Source organism: Equus quagga, chromosome 15, assembly GCF_021613505.1.
Source record: "Equus quagga isolate Etosha38 chromosome 15, UCLA_HA_Equagga_1.0, whole genome shotgun sequence".
NCBI lineage: Eukaryota > Metazoa > Chordata > Mammalia > Perissodactyla > Equidae > Equus > Equus quagga.
Window position 1 is genome coordinate 28,946,081 of NC_060281.1, and position 19,570 is coordinate 28,965,650.

Below are 19,570 nucleotides of genomic sequence, written 5' to 3' on the forward strand. Positions count from 1 at the left end.
GGCTTCCTCTCTTTAGACATGGAGCCCCCGTTGTTGTAGATTCGATTAGCTCTAACAAACTCACCTCAGATTTATGATGCCGCATTTCCCTTTCAGCTCAACAAGGAAGACATAAAGATACAATTACCATTTTACACAAAATTTAGCAAATGATGCAATGATATTGGCCAAAGTGATGCTAAGCATACAAAGCCTTGGAAATGTACTTTAATTAACACAAGTAGGAAGCATTGCCTAAACTAAATCAAGGAAAGGGCAAGGCCACAAACTTGGGAGGGTACATAATGCTCCCCAAAGGCAGGCAGCATTTTCCACAAGCCGGATCGAGACTCAGTAAATGCTTCTTTGTGGAATGACTGACCAAAGGAACTGTGGGTGTTAACACCACTGACGACTTCAAGCACTTAACTAGCTCTCTCCCAGGAACGGAGCCTGCACTGCCAGCCTGCCCAGGTCCATCTGGACAAGTGAACCCCTCCCAGAGCACAGAGAGACACTAATGCCTCTCTGCACGAGCACCAACAGACTCATTCTTCATTGAGATCAGTCTATTGCCATCCTCAAGGGTCTGGGAGATTTTACATTGAAATCGCTGTCAGTGTGAAACAAATGCATCCATCACTAAGCTCCGGCCTTAGAAACCAGCAGTTCTCGAGCAGTTGCCCAGGATGAAAAAGGTCGAATCTGATCGACCCTTCAGGAGGAATTCAGCACAGAGAAACAGCATTATCTGAATTGGAGCATGGCCAGACCTCTGGGTTAATGCCCAAACACGGGAGACTCATCAAGGACCTTATTTCTGGATCAGCAGCAATATCTCTGATTTTTTTAAAAAAGGGCTTTGGAAAATTTCCTCCAGACAAATCAATTCCACCAGCACTGTATATGTCAGAAATGCTAACTCTTCCGTTCTATCGAATAAGTGCCTATAAAGCCCGTTAAATGGCTTTAAACACATGGGTCCAGCTGTGGATTTGTTTAGTTACGCATCTGCTCTACTGCAGGAGGCCCTTCTGGAGACCCACAGAGGCAGAGAGCTACCTGGGCAGGGGCTGATATTTGAGCAGAAATACACTGTATCTGATCTGGTTCTTCTCTGCTCTCAGTTTAATTGAAAAGATTAGGGGCCAGGAACTGTTCTCAACTTAAATATATGATACTTGAAAGTAGAAAGCGTTGTAACAGCCACTGTGACATTTCCAATGGGGCTTCTATTTTCAATATTCTTTACAAATGCTAACTATTTTATGTATGGGCGAGCAGGCAGTAAATGGAGTGAGCTTGAAACTTATATTGGCATTTAAATATAAAATTCAACCCCCCCTTTCCAAACTAGAATGTTTTAGTAAAACAACATCTTAAACTTAAGGAAAAGGGAGGTGGGGGGGGGGACGGGGTTAATCTATCGAATTAAGTGAGAAATCAATAAAACATTGGCAATAAACCTCTCGTGAAATCCATAAATTTCTATGCTCCCATCAGTGAAGCAAATTATTTTGCATATTCTCTAGAATCCCTCAGCTGTGGCATAAAAGGACTATTACTGCTACAGAATGACAAAGAAAATAAACTTCAAAATTTAAGGGTGAGATGGAGAAGGGCTTAATTATTACATCTTCCTCAAGAAGAAGAAGAAACATATCTACGCCTAACATGGCAAAGTCTTTAGCAATGCAAACCTTGAGCTCTTTGGAGCGATCATGACATTTTAAGGACCTCTAACATCCTTCCAAGGTTCTTAATCACTGACTCACATTTCTAAGTGCCCATTTTGGGTTGGGGAGCCGAAGGGCTTGTAAAAATGAACTGTGATTACTAGCCCTGAAACGTCTCTAATCTGGCTAGGGAGACGGGCCATGCACGAAAAACAAGATCAGCAATGCCCGAAGTGCCAAGTTAGGGCCCGAGGAGAGACGTGTCAAAGGAAACGCCTCTGCAGTCTCAAGACGCCAGGGGGCAGGTTTTACGGCAGACAGACTTCACCTCCTCCTCTTCCCGCACTCGGCCCCTGGCCCCCTGGTCCCCACCACCGGTTTAGCAGGCTAACTCCTTCCATCTAAACTGGGTCTACCCCACCTCCCAACCTCTCAGCACTATGGTCTTTTTTTCCAAGAACCCTTATCTTCGTCTGTGACAATATTTTTATTTGTTTGTACTTGTTTAATATCTGTCTCTCCCTTTAGACTGCAAATCTCTCAAAAGCTGGATGAGCGTTTACTATTTCACTTCTGTATGCCCAGCACCTAGAATAATGCCTGGCACACAGCTGGCTCTCAATAAATGTATTGACTAAATGAAAGAGCAAGCCTTTAAAGAAGGGTGGAATTTCAACAAAAGAATGGAGAAAGCCATTCCAGCAGGCAAAAAGGTATAAACCAAAGTGTAGAGGAAACTAGTGGGTAAAGGAATTCACGGGAGCCACAAACGGAGTAAAAGATGAGAGAGAAAGCCAGGCAGAGAAGCTGGACCATGGGGGCATTCTCTGGAGAACCATGAATTCAGGGTGGGGAATTTGGACTTTATACTGTAGCAACAGAGCACCAAGGAAGGTTTTTAGTCAGGCGAGGTAATACAAAATATTTAGGAACATAAAGCAGCCACAAGTAAGATGGACTAAAGAAGCCCAGAGGCAAGTGGAGAATACTGAGGAGGTGGCTGTTGAGGCGATCCCAGGAAGGCAGGTGGGAATGAAGAGGAAGGGGAGAAATTCTGGGAGGAAGCTTTGGTGACTGACACAGGATGGGGAGAAGAGAAAGAGTTCAGGGTCAAGGGTACGTGAGGGCTTGATACACTCTTTACAGGGCTTGGCTCAAAGTCATTTCTACAACACAGGCTGTCCCAGTCTGCATCAATCCTATCGATTTCAAAAGAAAAATTAGTACAAAAGCATCTTTACCTACAAATTAAGGGCATGGTGAGTCCTGTAGCTGCTAATAATGCCTGAGAAAGTCTCAGGAACCAGAGCAGGATGACGACACCGGCAGGTGGAGTGTAGGCATAGTCATTGTTCCGTGATGGGGTGCAGGGAAGAAGAACTACATTGATTTTGCCAAAAAGCACAACAAGGCAGAGGCTGAGCTGTATCTCCCAGGCAAGCAGCACAGGCGGACACTTCACAAGGCAACAAGCAGCTCTCAGTCACTGCACAGAGCAGCCTTCTGTATGGCCTCCTGATGGGTCTTAGGGGATCTGGAAGGGTCATGCATACTGTCTTTGATTTGGGCTCACTGACAAATTTATCCCCTTAATTTTTCAGGAGAGTAGGAGGCACATCAAACTCCTTGATGAAGCACTACCAGGTGCCACGTGACAAGCAAAACCTCATCATGATGTATAACGCAATCTGTAGCAATGTCATACAACTTCAAGACCCAGATGCATTCAGAGGAGTATGGTCAGGACAGAAGCAGTTTGAGAACAAGACATCTGAGGAGAGGGGGAAGGAACTGGGGTGCCTGGAGAAGAAATAAGAAGGTCTCGGGGGGAGGACATAGCTGGAGCTTCAGCTATCTGAACGGCAGTTAGGCAGGACAGTGCACATGACCCAGAAGGTAAAGCCAGAACTGACACACACTATGGAAGTCACAGATTTTAGCTGGAAATGAAAAAGGAGTTTCCACGATTTCACACAGGTAATGACAAACATCAGAGGGGATCACTTGGAGTTTCTAAGCAAAAACCAGAAGCTCACTTTTAGAGAACATGGAAGTGACTTTGTTCATAGGGTGGTAGGAAGACGTGGTAACTCAGATTCCTTCCAATTTCTTGATTTCAGAATTTGCTGAAAATCAGCACATCTGGGACAGCAGTAAAGGGAAGAAATGCTACAAGCCTTAATAGTGAAAAGGAAAACTCATGTTTTTTCCCAGGAGCTACCTCTTCCAAGTTACTTTCCTTTAAACACACAGACAACATTTTTTTCTGGAGTTGGGGGGAAAAGTAAGACTGCTGCAATAATTTGGATTGAAACAAGAGGAACTGAAAAGTAACTGCTAATTAATGCTAAAACAAAAATTCAGCTCACCTATATTCTAAATACAATCTTATTAAGACTTGAAAGTCATAACTCCACTTGGCTTCATTTATCAACTCCAACACCTTATGCAAGTCATTTCAGCTCTCAGACTTCAGTTTCCTCACCTGGAAAACTGAATCAAACAGTGGACTAGATCAAATAGTGGCTAAAAATCATAAGTCAACTGAATGCTTATCACTCCTTATATGAAAATAAATTCCAGAAGAAACAAAGATTTAAACTTGAAAAATGAAAGTATAAAAGTACTAGAATAAGAAAATGAAATTTTTTTTTTTTTTTTGGTGAGGAAGATTGTTGCTGAGCTAAAATCTGCACCAATCTTCCTCTATTTTATGTGGGATGGCACCACAGTGTGGCTTGATGAGCAGTGCTAGGTTCATGCCCAGGATCCAAAGCTGTGGACCCCAGGCTGCCAAAGCAGAGCATGCAAACTTAACCACCACAGGACAGGGCCGGTTCCTGAAATTTGTGTTTTGTCTTTTTAACTAGGGAAGGGCTTTTTAACAAGGACACAAAATCCAGAAGTCATTAGTCATTGATAGATTCAATTATATAAATATTTTAAATGTATGCTTGTTAAAAAAACAAACTACAAACATACCATAAACAAAGCCAAAAGACAACTCATATCACAGATAAAGGGCTAATTTCTTCAAATATAAAAGCTTCTATAGGGGCCAGCCCAGTGGCACAGCAGTTAAGTGCACACGTTCTGCTTCAGCGGCCCGGGGTTTGCCGGTTTGGATCCCAGGTGTGGACATGGCACTGCTCAGCAAGCCATGCTGTGGTAGGCATCCCACAGATAAAGTAGAGGAAGATGGGTATGGATGTTAGCTCAGGGCCAGTCTTCCTCAGCAAAAAGGGGAGGACTGGCGGCAGTTAGCTCAGGGCTAATCTTCCTCAAAAAAAAAAAAAAGCTTCTATAAATGAGAAAAAAGAGATCAATTCAACAATTAAAACAAAAAAGAAAAAGGAACAAGCAGAACCCAGAAGTGTTTTTTAAACATATGAAAAGATGCCAACCTCCCTCATAATAAAAGACATCCATTTTAAAACTATACTAAGATAACATTACCAATCTGTTAACCAAAAAGAGATGAGAAAGCTGACCACCCAGGTTGGTGAGGTGTACAGAAACAGGCTCTCTTTATGTTGTGATAGGGAGTAAATTTAACATGCATAAACCCTTTACCACACCGGGGCACCTTCTAGAAATTTACCTTAAAATAATTTTGTATAAGGATATGCATTACAGCATTACTTTTAATTAGCAAAAACTTGGTAACATCCAAAATGTCCATCTACAAGAAACTTTTAAAATAAATGATAGTATATCCATACAATGGAATAGTATGAAGTATAAAGAGAAGGAAACACTTCATGTACTTAATTAGAATGACTTTCAAAAATTATTAAATGAAAAGAGAGAGATTCGGATGAGTATGTATGACACTATTTTATCTTAAAAAGAAAAAGAGGGGCTGGCCCCATGGCTGAGTGGTTAAGTTCGCGCGCTTCGCTGCAGGCAGCCCAGTGTTTCATTGGTTCGGATCCTGGGCGCGGACATGGCACTTCTCATCAAACCATGCTGAGGCAGCATCCCACATGCCACAACTAGAAGGACCCACAACTAAAAATACACAACTATGTACCGGGGGACTTTGGAGAGAAAAAGGGAAAATAAAATCTTTGAAAAAAAGATGTACTTGACATGTCTAAAGTGCTTATATATGCACAGTATATTTCTGGAAGGATACTCAAAAAACTAAGGAGAGGGATGGGGTGTCTGAGGAGCCGAGAGGGAGGGAGGCTTTTTAAAAAAATGACAACTTCTTTGAAACCTTTTAAATTTCACCACATTCAGATATTATAACTTTAAAATATGCCCAGGACATACAAATTCCATTTCCAGGGCTGGCTTTGCCTAGACTTCCGTACACAGTTAGTCACGGAGGTTGTTGAAGACAAATACTCCACCCAAGAGCACCGCTGAAGACCGCGGGGTCTGGTGAAGACCCCGCTCCTGGAGTGTACTCCCCTCACACTACACCCCAAGTCCCACGGCATTCTCTCCTGTCCTATGGGCCAGCACAGAGGGCTCAGCCAGCCCCTGAAGATAAACTCCAGGATCGTCCATGCACTGGATGTCAGTGAAGGAAGCTATTTCCCCAGCAACAAACCCAGGACTGCACACCACTGTGTAACAGATAAAAGGCACTCCCACGGGGTTGTTTTTCTTTTTCTTTTCTTTTTTGAAGTTCTGTTGAAAATAGCTAGCTCCAAAGTGAAAAGGAACCGGGATATTTATACAAACCACACCATTTCAACTGAGTTTACAATGGCTTCTTGGTTCTTTAAATCAGGACAGGCAAGAACAGACTGCCAGACAAATTGTCATTTGTAGGCTCCTAGTGAGCTTAGGCTGTTTTCCACCTGTCCAGATAAATAAACAGGCTGCCTTGAGTTATGGACAGGTGGGTCCTGTGGCGCCAGAGACTGGGTCATTAGAGCTCGTGAGCAAGACAGAGCAGGATGCCTGGGAAAGACCGTTCAGCCTCTTGGCTCTGCTCAGAATCTTTAGGCCACAAGCATTCTTCTTACCCACGGGCTACTCTCCTGGTGGCATCAGGAGGGAATATCTATGAGGAAGAAAGCAGGACAAAGAAAAGTAAAGGAACCCTAAACAGACAAGGCAGCCTTCCAGGAAAACACAGAGCTGAGATAGGAGATCATATCTTTGAGGGCGCTGGCACAATCCTGGGGTCCAGAAAAGAGCCCTGTGTGGCTGCTGATGGTCATGGATTCCAAACGAAGCCCAAGTGAGGTCCAGATTAATTGACTTCCTAGAGTCTCATATAATAAAAACCCTGTCCCTGATTATCTGGCCAGGTAATTACTTAGCTGCCACTCTGACTACATGGCACACCTCTAAACAAATTAAACTTCTCTGGGGTCTATTGATTTCAAGGAGGAGAAAAGAGAGAAACAGTTGTCTTATGAGAATATAATGAAGCCAGCTTGTTTTGCTATGCTATACTTCATGTGAGCCAGAGATGATGAGGAGCCAGCAGCCAGCAGGTGGTCATCTGGGCAGATTTACTGGGAAGGAGCAAGGACAGACCAGAGGCATTACAACACTTGGCATCTCGACCTGAGCCAGATCTAGGCCTGCATGCACTACCCATTCACTAACTAGGCAACCACAGTCCCTGGGCATGGCTGACTCAGATATTTCCCCACCCTCAGCTAGACACACCAGCTGTAATGTAATTCACCATCTGAAACAACACAGAACCTACACACACACACACTCTCTCACACATGGGTGCACGTATGCACAAAAACACAATCTTCATACCTGGTGTCTAAGAAGCTCCCTCTACACCAACCTCCCTAAGTCCACTGAGGGTCAGACAATGTCTGAGGCCACCAGCATCTTGCTCTCTAACTGGTTGCAATTACCTATTTGGAACCTGTGAGTTTGGCTCCCAAGAAGAAAGTATTTAAGATGAATCAAGCCATCAGCCCTTCAGATGCCTTTCAGGGCATCAGCACCATTCTGTGTTCCAAACGATGGTGTTGCTACTCAGAAGCACCTGCCCTGACTCCTTGGACACCTAGCTGGCTGTCCTCTCACAGGATCCCGTTTTCTAGATTCCTGGCTATCTTCTGGTCTAAGTAATTTTGAATTCCCTTCCTCTTCCCTTATAATTCTGGTTTTTAGATTTTATTTCTGCTTTGAGCATGTGCTACACCCATGGAAATGTATTTCCTAAGATAATAACCTAGAACCCAACCCTTCCACCAGAACACATCCAATGATTCTTGCCCAGAATGACAAGTTCAATGATGAAGTTTGAGAAATTCTTAGAAATTCAGATTTCATTCTAGTCCAACAGCTTAAAAAATATACATCCGTATGTATTTATGTGTGGGTGTATGCATATGTGTATATCTAAAAAGTAACCCAACACAGCTTATAGAAAGAAATCAGGGGGAAAAAAACCAAGATGAGAAAAGAAGCAGGTAACAATAGTGGCTAAAGACAAAGAGAAAGGAAGTTAAAAGTAAAAGTCAACAACGTGGATGGACCTAAAGGGCATTATGCTAAGTGTAATAAGTTAGACGGAGAAAGATACTTTACGATTTCACTTACACGTAGAATTTAAAAAGTAAACAAACAAAACAAAACAGAAAGATTCATAGATACAGAGAACAAACTTGGTGGTCGCTAAAGGGTTGGGGGTTAGGGGAGTGTGTGAAATGGGTGAAGGGGATTAAGAGGTACACACTTCCAGTCATAAAACAAGTAAGCCATGGGGATGTAATGTACAGCACAGGCAATACAGTCAATAATACTGTAATACCTTTGTATCATGACAGATGGTAACCAGACTCATCACGGTGCTCATTTTGTAATGTATAAAAATATTGAATCACTGTGTTATTCACTGAAACTAAAATAATACTGTATGTCAGTTATACTTCAATAAAAAAAGTATAAGTCAAGTAATGAGGTATATTTGTAAGACGATCTAAGTGTAGAATGGAATTTTTAATTTCCCTTACAGGAGAAATAAATTACAAGCAGAGAAAGCAGCTCACTAGCTCTGCTCGGCTCCCCCGGCGCCTGCAGGGCCTCTCACCTCCCTCTCCTCCGGGGTCTCCTCTGGTTGCCCCACCCAACTGCAGCCCACCGCTCACCACACTCTAGCCCTCTTTTCAGCCTTATTTTTCTCATTAGCACTCTTATCAACAACTAGCTTACTATGCATTTTACTTATTGCCTTCTTTTATTTCTCTTTCCCCTCTAGCCTTCGAGAACGTCAGCTCCACGCGGCAGGGGATTTTGTTGGTTTTGTTCACTGCTCATCCCCAGTGCTTAGAACAGTGTCTGGAACACAGCAGGCATTCAACAAAGTCGCTGAATGAATGAATAATTATAATAAAAATATACTCCAATTTTATATTATTGCCGATTACGTGAAAATACCTCTACTCGTTTCTCAAACACAACTGCCTAGAATAGTGTAAGATAAACTACTATTCCCTAAATTATATAAAATCACTCAGTCTGTATCCTCCTGATGCCACTGCTAGAAAAAAGAAGGAAGAGATACAAAACTAGAACGGAAGTGTATAAAGAATGTCCCAGGAAATGCTTCTTCCTGTGATTCTCAGCACTTGCACGCACTGGAATAAAGATCAAATTCTTCTCATATAGTCACCTACATTCACTATCACCTAAGTTTTTGGTTTGGTATTAAAAAACCAAAATGTAGTGATGCAAGAAAGAGGAGAAAGGTGAAATTCTCATCTTGCCAGCAACTTCACAACTACCCAAAACCTCTACATGTGCTGGACGTGCCTGTCTTGATGCGGCTAAATGGACCCAGATTGTCTGTGAAGGGAGCGGGCGACAGCACGGGCGGTGGCCTCGGAGGGAGGGGGTGAGCGGACACCAGGAGCAGTAAAGCACTCCGTCGAATATTAAAAATGGGTAAACACTGGCAAAAACATTAAAAAGAGAAAATAAAAGAAAAATCCTCCGGTGGAGAAGTTGAGACGGAAAGGCTACCAGAAAAGCCTCTCCATCACTGATGCCCCCAGGAAAAATAAGAATGAAAATGGAAAACAAATGAGAAAAGTAAGGAGAAACAAAGAAAAAAGACAGGAAAGAGCATAGATGAAAAGGAAAGAAAGAGCAAAGAGGAAAAAAAGATGAAAAGAAAGAAGCAGATGAGTAAAAAGATAGGAAAAGCAGCAACGAGGAAATCTGGAGAAGCAGAGAAAAGCATGGAAATTCGGAAAGAACAGACAAAAGTCAGCCTCCCGGCCTCCCGTGATGAGAAGAGAAGGGGGCAGTGGCAAGGAGGGCACCCTTCCAGCCAGCAAGCTGTCCTGCTGGAGGCATGACGTCACCAAGAGATCATCCAGAGGGCTGGGTGGGGGTGGGGTGGGGGCTGAACACCCCAGTCTTCTCGTCACCAGCTAACTGCATGGCCAGGACTCACTCCAGCTTATTCACAACACTATGGTCTTTCTTCTGCTAGCATCGAGGCCATGGAAATGCCCTTATATATTTTTTAAATTTAGGCTAACAAAAATCACTTGGATTTATCAGATAGAAAGACCAAAATTGTTTACTCAAGACTGCCTATAACATAAATGAGATTGTTTTTTAAATAAGAAAAAAACAGAAAGCAGAAAAAAAACCCTCAATCTTACCAGAACACTTAAAACCAAGGGAAATTTAGAGGTTGCAGGACAAAAGTTGTGACCCCTGTGTATACCCGGAAGCAACTTAAATAGACATTCCAGGCTCCAATTTGTCCCTGGAGGTAGGAGTGTCACATTCTTGTTTAGAGCGGGACGGCTACGTTCAGCAAAAACGACTACACAGCATGCTTGTTTACAGAATAAAGAACCATACACACTGCAGAATACGGCGTGGAAAGTTAGCCATCATCAGCAGAAACTCAAGCCCAAATTTCCTTATTTTACATCTAAGTCATTTTTCTTCTCTCACACCCAACCCTCAAGGGTTAAAAGCAATCAAAGCCCGTGTGGAGTTGAACCAATCAGCTATTCTCTTGATGACATCATGCCTCCAACTGGACAGCCTGCTGGAAACGTGAAGCTTCTGGGACCCGGCCTGGAAGGGTGGCCCCCTGCTGCTGCCCCTTCACTTCCATCAAGGGATTCAAGAGCCAAGGATCCCCATTTCAGACGAAACCAGGCCATCCCCCAAATCCCTGACCAGGAATTATTCTCAGCTTGTACAAAATGCGTACAAAGCGTGTCCCTGCTCTTCACCCATTTTCCACTTGTTTAATATTTATGAAAGCGGATTACAAAACACAAATTTATCACTTAAGCCTTTGGCCAAGTTTTAAATGACTCAAATGTTTATGTAAGTAGACAAGCAGCCTTCTGTGGTCTTCTCTGTCATAAACTTCAACCCCATTCAAAGGCAGGTATGTGAGAGACCTATCTGACTCCATCGACTTTTTTTTTTTTTTTTTTTAAGATTTTATTTTTTTTCCTTTTCCTCCCCAAAGCCCCCTGGTACATAGTTGTATATTCTTCGTTGTGGGTCTTTCTAGTTGTGGCATGTGGGACGCTGCCTCAGCGTGGTTTGATGAGCAGTGCCATGTCCGCGCCCAGGATTCGAACCAACGAAACACTGGGCCGCCTGCAGCGGAGCGCGCGAACCCAACCACTCGGCCACGGGGCCAGCCCCTCCATCAACTTTTTATACATTCAAACCACAATCTGACCAGAAAGTTATTTTTGTTCTCCTGACGAGATATTTATTTCAGACATTAATTGCTGCTGCTCTGTGTGTACCTGCGGCTGCATCATACACTGCAGAGACACAGGATGAAAATACATCTAGGAGATTGTAATTCAGGGGCACACAACTGAAATGCTGGCGACACCGCCAACTCAGTGGAAAGGAGAACAGGTTTCTTCCCTTTAGCTGGAGGTGGGAAAGGCTTTAAGTTAAATGATGAATTTCTCCTGTTTCTCAGCACCCTGAATAACCAGATCTCCTGGTTCACCTGCAAACGAAGATTTACAATTTACATGCAAGAGCCATGTGTACTCCTCCAGCACACAGCCTTCTATGCTTGCTCAGAGTTGCAGAAACAGTGCTAAAAATGTATCACTCAGGGTCCCCACAGGAAAAAGATGGCACAAACTGGGCCACCAGAAGAGTTTAATAAAGAGATTATTTATACGGGTTTGGGTATGGTACAGGGAGAGTAACAAGGGACAGGAGCTACTCACAGCCAGGGGCTCCAGGCTGGAAGTGTCAAGGGGAGGAACTGGTTACCAGAACCCAGAGAGAGCAGCTACTGGGAGAGGGTCCCTCATAGGAGTGGTGGTCTTCAGTAGGGGGACATGGCCAATCCAAGATTTCCTTGGCCTAGTGATGCAGTCCATACAGGTCAGTCCCCTGGAGCACACAGGCAGATGGAGAAGGGTGGGGAACACACCTGAAGGGCTGATGGAAAATGCTCTGCACAATATCTAACTGGAGAATAATTTAAACAACAAACTAACTAACTAACCTTATGATATAGCCATATGGAATACTATGCCTTTTAGAATGAAGATCTGAATCCAGGTCTTTGTTGACCTTGCCATGGTAAGATATCCACAATATGCAGCAATTAGGTTAAGAAAAGCAAATTATAAATCAGTAAATATACTAAGACTCTCAAATTTGGATATACATCAAATGTTAACAGAAGTTAACTACGTGTAGAGAGATGTAGGTCATTTTCCCACTCCTTATCTATGTATTTTTAAAGTTTTATTCATGTACAGCTTCTCAGTTTAACTTCTCTTGGGCAAGGAATCATTAAGACAACAAACAGTGCTTTCATGACTTGACTGGAGAACACAGAAAATATCTACTGAAGCTTGGATTTAGATCTCCTCTTAGGCTGAGTTCTTTTAAAAGCCAACTCTATTACTTCTTCGTCACCAAAAATGTAACAGAAAACAGGGAGAATGCTAGTGTCACCAACGGATACTGTCACACAGGTTTACCTTAACCAGGCTAACTTTCAGAGGTTGTCCTGTCCTGGGTAACTCAACAAGGGCTGCGTTAACCACCTGTGAAGAGCAGTCTGTGTTTGGAGAAAGTGACTCCTCATCTATCAGCCGTGCATGTTCCCGACTGTAAAACATCACCCCAAACGGCCAATCAAGTAGCCACTGCTGACCATTATGTGGAAGAATACATTTGAAAAAGAAACAGAGAGAGGGCTGCAGATTTCTCTTGAACCTCTCTCCTCCTCTTGGGGAGTTAGGCAGAAAGGCTCATTAATTTCTCCGAGAACCATGGAAGGTGCCTGCCCTACTTTCCCAGGCTGAGCAGGCTCCTCCGTCTCTGGGGTGGGGCAGAATCGTGCAGGAGGTCACGGATTGAAAGGCTTGAACTTCACTGCTTCCCAGTCACTCCGACACCACTGGACCACCCCCCAAAAACCTCTGCCATTCTTAAGGTCTGAAGGCACTCCAGGCCTCAGTTCCCATTCTCTAAAGCTCCAGGCACAAAAATAATCCTAATATCTACCACTTACTCAATACTTTAGGCATACTAGGAACTTGTGCTAGGCACTTAAATGCATGTCTGATCGGTAAAAACAACTCTGAAACACAGATTTGACTGCCTGTTTCACAAATAAGGATAATAACACTGAGGCTTCCTGGGGCCAACCATGAATCAAGGTGGATTGACTGTGGAGCTGAAGCTCAAAGCTGGATCTGCTGACTCCGTGGCCTAAGCCCTGTGTACTACGCTGCACTGCCTTCCAGGAGAGGCCTGGCCAACTCACGCACAACTCCATCTGTGCTGGGATCCCAGCTGTCCAAGCCCCAGAGCCTTCCTTTGACCTCTGAGGTCCCATGGTAAAGAGCTGAGCTGAGCCCCAGCTCCTTCAGAGCAGCCTTCCTCACCTCCTGGGGATCCAATCATGACAAAGAAAAAAAATCATCAAGCACAAGATACAGCAAAGCAGCCTTCAGGCACTGGTCAGGAGAAGGGTGAGGAGCAGCCATTAACTAATGTCCTATTCTAGGAAAGTCTGCCAAAGCCCTGGGTTTAGGGCCAAGCACTGGGGGAAACACTTCTGAAGTTTCTCTTTAGATAGAGATATCCACAAAAACCAAGTATAACATGACTCAAAAACAATGTTGAAGGGCTGTGCACAAAGGGCCCTGTTAATGTTTACTATGCAAGCAAAGCTCAATCTTCTGAATTCTTTCCAGGAAGACCTCAGTTGCCTTTAGTTTTTTCAGATTTAAAATGTAACAGTGCTCCTGGTGATTCAGCCACACTACAGACTGGCCCAGGACACTAAACCTTGAACAGTCCCTGGGTTCACTGTACCCATCTGCAATCCCTATGTGCAAATGAAATACCAGCATACAAGCCTCCTCTCATCAAGATGCCAAGAGACAACCAGTTTATTAGCACCAACAGCCAACTTCAGTGAAGCCAGGCTGTGCCTCTGTGATTTCATGTTTCTTCACCAGGAGGAAATGGTGGCGCCCATAACACTGCCTGGCAACGCTGCACGCTAACAGAGCATGACTATCTGTGAAGAATCACCCGGCACTACTGACCTCTCGGGTACACAGTATGCTCAGGAGACGGGGCCAAAAAAAGAGACAGGGCCAAAAAAAGAGGTACTTGATTAAATTGGTAAGCTGTCTTGCAGCCCATGTGAAGGACTGAGATAGTGCCTTGACATCAAATCAAATACTCACTTCTCAGCCTCACGGCCAAGCCCTTCTCACTTTCTTATTTCTAATTCTCCCCTGTACAAACTCTACACTCTAGAAAACGACCTGAACTTTAACAAACCCCACACCTTTGCCCATGATATTCTCTCCACCTGCAATGTCCTTTCTTCACCCCACTAGTTTCAATCTGGTTTTAACGAAAACACTTGTTTCTTTAATTCCATGTCAAATTCCACTACTCTGGGATCTTTCCTGAAGCCCCTTTCCAGCCTCTCACACCTCTTGTCGCCACCCACCCCACTTCCAGGGATGTTTTCCTCTATTGCCCTCTCCTGCCATTTCAGAGCATACTGCACTTATCTCACTCTTAATCTGCCTTATCCTATACTTGACTACAAGTTAGTAAAACCCTGTTTTCAGAAACAAAGGCAGAGCACAGATTCCTACAAACACAGACACTTGTGTGTGTAATCTCCTAGGGGCCAGGAGCTCTCTCACTCACACTGATTTTCTTTAAGTGGCCTGGCATCTAGGAGACTCACCAAATCTTGGTTTACTAAACAGTGACAACTTATATTGCACAGAATTCCTCTGTCCCTAACTAAACAGAGTCCTAAACCTCATTTTATCCAGAGATAAGAGTGCTGTAGGAATTGCCCCTGCCCTGTTCCCACAGTAGGAATGGGATTAGCTTTGGTTTACATAACTTTGCAGCTGCAACGTGAATAGAGTTGGGTAGGGCATTTAGTCTACAGATTGTTCAAATGGACATGTCAGCTGTACCGTTCCTCTCCTCTTGGAGAGCTAAATTCATGTCTTGAAAATATTCCTGGGAGACAAACGCACTTCAAAGGCAGCTTCCTCCCAGCAAAAAGCATGCAAGGGTAGCACTTTAAAATTCCTTGGGTGTTTACCAGTCTTTGAGAAACACATTCTTCTGCCCAATAAGACACGTCACAGGTCACTGAAAAATATTTGGGTACATATTTCCAACTATTCTATAACAACAGTTATGAAAGGAACCTGGGCCTCAGACTCTGAATGTTTTCTCCTCACTAATCTCTCTTTGTTTCCTGAACCATCTAGCTCTCTGTCTCACCAACCCGGGAATGTGGGATGGGCAGGACGCTTCTGCTGGGAGAGGCATCTGGTCTTCCAGGGCAACACAGAATAATCACGAAGGAGCAGGAAACAGAAAGGCCCCCTTCTGATCCCCTTTCAGCAGCTTCTCCCAAAAGCCGCCCTCCCCCTCCTCCTCCTAGCTAAGCCTAGATCTGCTCTCTTCCTCCTGAAGACCATAGGAAGTACTCGGCTCTTCTTAAGCATCTTCAGGGTGAGCATGACTCGCTCAATGGGGCTGATGGGATCCAAATATTTCCAAACAGCATGTCATTTCCAGCAACTGCCTCTCCCTCAGTCCTGTTCTGCCGGGGCCTCCACCCTCTAGCTTAACCATGAATGGACCTGTCCTCTGCGATCCAGGCAGTACAATCCCCTGCCCTGGCTACTCGGGGCTGGCCTCCCTCACGGCTGTCAGAAACACTCTGGTCACAGTGTGGAGGAGCCAGGGCAGCCCTGGCCCACAGCCTGGTCCCAGGAGATGGCACAAGGGGAGCTATGGTGGGCTGCGGCCAGCTCAGTTTTCTGTGACGTCACGCAGCCTTACCTCATCCCACTCCGAGGCGAAAGAGGGCGACTTCTCTAGCCTCTTCTTCCCAATGCTGCAGTTGGACAAGGATTCGCTCCGGCTCCCCATTGTAGCGTCCTCCGTGGGTGAGCAGGTCAGGAGATCGGAGTCAGACTTGGACAAGCTGCGGCTGAGTTTGAGTTCAGCTTTGGGTTTGCTGGTGGGAGGGGCCCGGCTCCTGGCCCCGCTCCGGTCTCCTTCTTCCTCGGCACCACCAGGGTGTGAAGATGCTGTGTGAGTCAAAGTTTCGGGGTACGATTGGCTGTTGGTCGTGGGCAGGCCTGCTGGATAGCCCACTCTTTTACTCTGGTCCAGGACACTGGGCGGGGAGGCTCCAGGAGCGTGCACACTTGTCTCCTCCAGCTGCATGCTGGCCTCGTGGCAGGCACCCTGTGAGGGGGACCCTTCTGGATGGCTCTGGCCAGCGGCAGAGAGCAGCTGGAAAGGGTCCTGCCCCACCTCACACACCGGGGAGGAGCCGTGGAGGAGACCTGAGAACTGCTCTGGGACCTGCCCGTCCTGCCCCTCCGCAGAGTCCTGGCTCCGGCTGCTGCTGCTCCGCCTGTGGTCTTGGAGTGGACAGAGAGACAGAGAAATAAAAAAATTAAACGTGGCAAAAATCAACAAAGTTCCAATGCAGCAAGCATACAGCAGAGCAGAGGAATTCAAAACCAGAGGGAAAGAAAGGGAAGCTGAATGGGCTGGGGAGAGGGCAGAGGAAGAGGAGAAAGGAAGGAAGAAAACAGTTTCATACTGTTCTTAATGTTCAATTTGTACCCAAAGTCAGAGCATTTATGAAATTCCAAACACGGGCCTGATTAATGCTATCTGGCAGCCTTCCCTGTTGTTAGATTTCTGTTAACATTAACGACCAGATCTTGCTATATAAGGCGAGAAGAAGTGCTAACTATATCCTACAGAAAGGACACAAGAGAGGAGAGAGTGAGTGAACACGAAGTAAAAGTGAGAGAGAAAGAGAGAGAGCGCGCCAGTGAGCAAGCATGAGCAAGCCAGACTCACTTCTGGAACATCTGATACATTTCCATAAAGGCCAAAGTGTTATTTAGAGCCACCCGCCCTCCCTTCCTTTGGCAAGCAGCAACAGAGGAAAAAAAATGGAGGTCATGATCCACAACCTGCAACTTCTGGAATTCCTTAACTGAAAGTGCAAAACAAAACAGCAGAGAAATAACTGCTTCCTTCCTCAGAGGGGGCTATTCAGAGTTCCACGCCTCATCCTTCCTTCCTCAGGGAGCAGACTGTTTTTTTTTCTGAGAATGTGCACATCTCACTCCTTCCAAAGCCTCCCAGCTGCTCTTATTTGTTTAAGTTTAACCTTAGTTGATCCACCGAAAACAAAATGGTCTAATTTGTTGATGCCAAGAGACATTTGCAGTATCAAGACCTCCCTACCATCCCAGAAATCTGACACTACTGGCTCATGAGGCCAACTACTACTGGACACTCACCCAAGATATCAAATATCTCTGCCCTGAAGTAGCATAAATAATTGACCAAATCAGAGTCCAACATCAGTATCACACTGGGACACCCAACCAAGAGTCTCGCTCCGCATGAACTCAGACCCATTAGAGATTTTAAGCCACATCAGCCAGATAGATACCCACTCTGTGTCCAGTACTAACTCATATCCCAACGCTAATATTCAATGCTATTTTCTCTGTAGGTGGAATCTATGGTACATACACCAAATGATTCCTGGGTCTGCCCAAAGCTCCCAAGAAGCTTGGAGATCAGAGATCATGAGATCAGAGAATCTTTGAACTGAAAAGTCAAGTCCAGCTATTCTACAGATGAGAAATCTAAGGCCCTCAGGGCTTTAGTAGTTTGTCCAAGGTGGTGGGGGAGCAGGCTTTAACCCAGGCATCCGAACACCCGGCTCTGGTCCGGCTGTGCTGCTCTCCAGCTGTGTGGCCTTGGCAGTGATCTCATCTTGCCCGACGTCAGCATCTAAAATAAATGGGTTAGACTGCATGGTCCTTAAAAATCCCTTTTATGTTATGATAGTGATGAGAATCCAAGTCTCCACCACACTGTGACTGCAAACTTCTCCCCCTCAGCGGGTGCTGCATGGCCCTGCCTGGGTGCCTCTCCTGTTACTGTCTGCACAGCACCCCCTCTCCCTCAGCTTGCCTGCAGCCCCGGGGCCCCTTCCTGAAGCCAGTTCCACAACTGAACAGGATGGTCAAGTGAGGAGGGGTGCACGGTACAAACATGATGCACAAAACACGCTCTTCACTGCCCATGCACAATGCTAGTGTCCCACAATGCTGGCTCTTCCAAGACAGCCTTTAAGGAAGGATCCCAACAACCAGCTCGCATAATGGGCCTGTCAACCTGAGATCCGAGCAGGGACATGGTTCCATTCACCCCACCCTCTCAAGAAGAATGGTTCAGTCTCCACAAGCTGTTCAGCTTTTGGCAAGTCTGCAGAGGCTGCAGAGGGGGCAGCCAATTAGCTCCACTTTATAGCTCTGAGTACTTATCCACAGGAGCCCAGAAGTATGAACTTTGGCATCTCTTTCCTCTACACTTGACTGCTTTAGGACTTTCACACCCTTAACTCACAAACTCTACACCCCCAAAGTCAGGTCCAGAGCATTGAATAAGCACTGAAAAACTTGAATCATTTCTCTGGGGAAGAAGAAATGCTGCATACATAAGAGTTCCAGACAGCTTAACTCAGGCCCCAGGAAGCCATGACTTCAGGGCTACGAAAACCACATAGGATGACTGGCAGCCTGAACGAAGCTGCCCTGTGGTGTTGCTTGGTGGGGCCACAGGGAAGATGACATGTGACCATCTAATGGTGGTTCAGGCCAATGGCACTTCCTAGGAGAGGTCGATGGGGAGAGTCAACCAGGCTACAAAGTCTGCCACTTCTAGCACTATATTCTAATAGCCAACTGCCTATAGATCCTGGGCCAAGGTGTGATGTCCCTCTGACTGCATTTGAACACAAAAAGAGGACTTTGGTAACAGGAGCACAGACTTCTACTTCTTTGCACCAACTTTTAGCCTCTTATTTAACTTTTTGGGAGGTGGGGAGAGAGGAGTCCAACAACAAAAGAAAAACACCAGAGTCCAGAACTGGGAGCCAGCATGGCTCACACTGCCTGGGTGGACTCAGAACCCAGGCTACAGAGAATGTTCTGACTGCTGCTGTGGGAGCTGACAATGAAGGCCCTGTCAAACAGCCACCCATTCATGTGAGCCATCAATGAAGAAAGAGAGACAGATGCCAAGAGCTCAATACCAGACAAATGGCAGGGGGAAGGAAGTGGGCAGAAAGAAGGAATGGAAACTTATGGAAGTAGGAAATATGTGAAGAGGAAGAATTTCTGAAGGTCATAATCCCATTACAGAAACCACAATCCACCAATACTTTATGGAGTATAAGAAATCATGGAAAGAGATTCTTATAATTACACGACTTACCCTGGCAATTCCCTGGGAAAGACACCTTGGTATTTGAAAAGTATGTCAAGATCTAAGAACCTCAGGGTCTTTTTTTTTGGTGAGGAAGATTTGCCCTCAGCCTTCTCTCCTTTTTTTGGCTTGAG

The 19,570-nt window shown here is 45.1% G+C and overlaps 1 protein-coding gene across 6 annotated transcripts in view; it reads right to left on the bottom strand.

Moving 5' to 3' along the window:
- Positions 1 to 19,570, bottom strand: part of ANKS1A (ankyrin repeat and sterile alpha motif domain containing 1A) — a 178,301-nt gene that overhangs the window by 55,792 nt on the left and 102,939 nt on the right. For all 6 annotated transcript variants that reach the window (XM_046640767.1, XM_046640765.1, XM_046640764.1 and 3 more), the window contains one exon: positions 15,966 to 16,555. In XM_046640767.1, the coding sequence (XP_046496723.1) occupies positions 15,966 to 16,555 (590 nt within the window). The remainder of the gene's footprint in view (positions 1 to 15,965; positions 16,556 to 19,570) is intronic.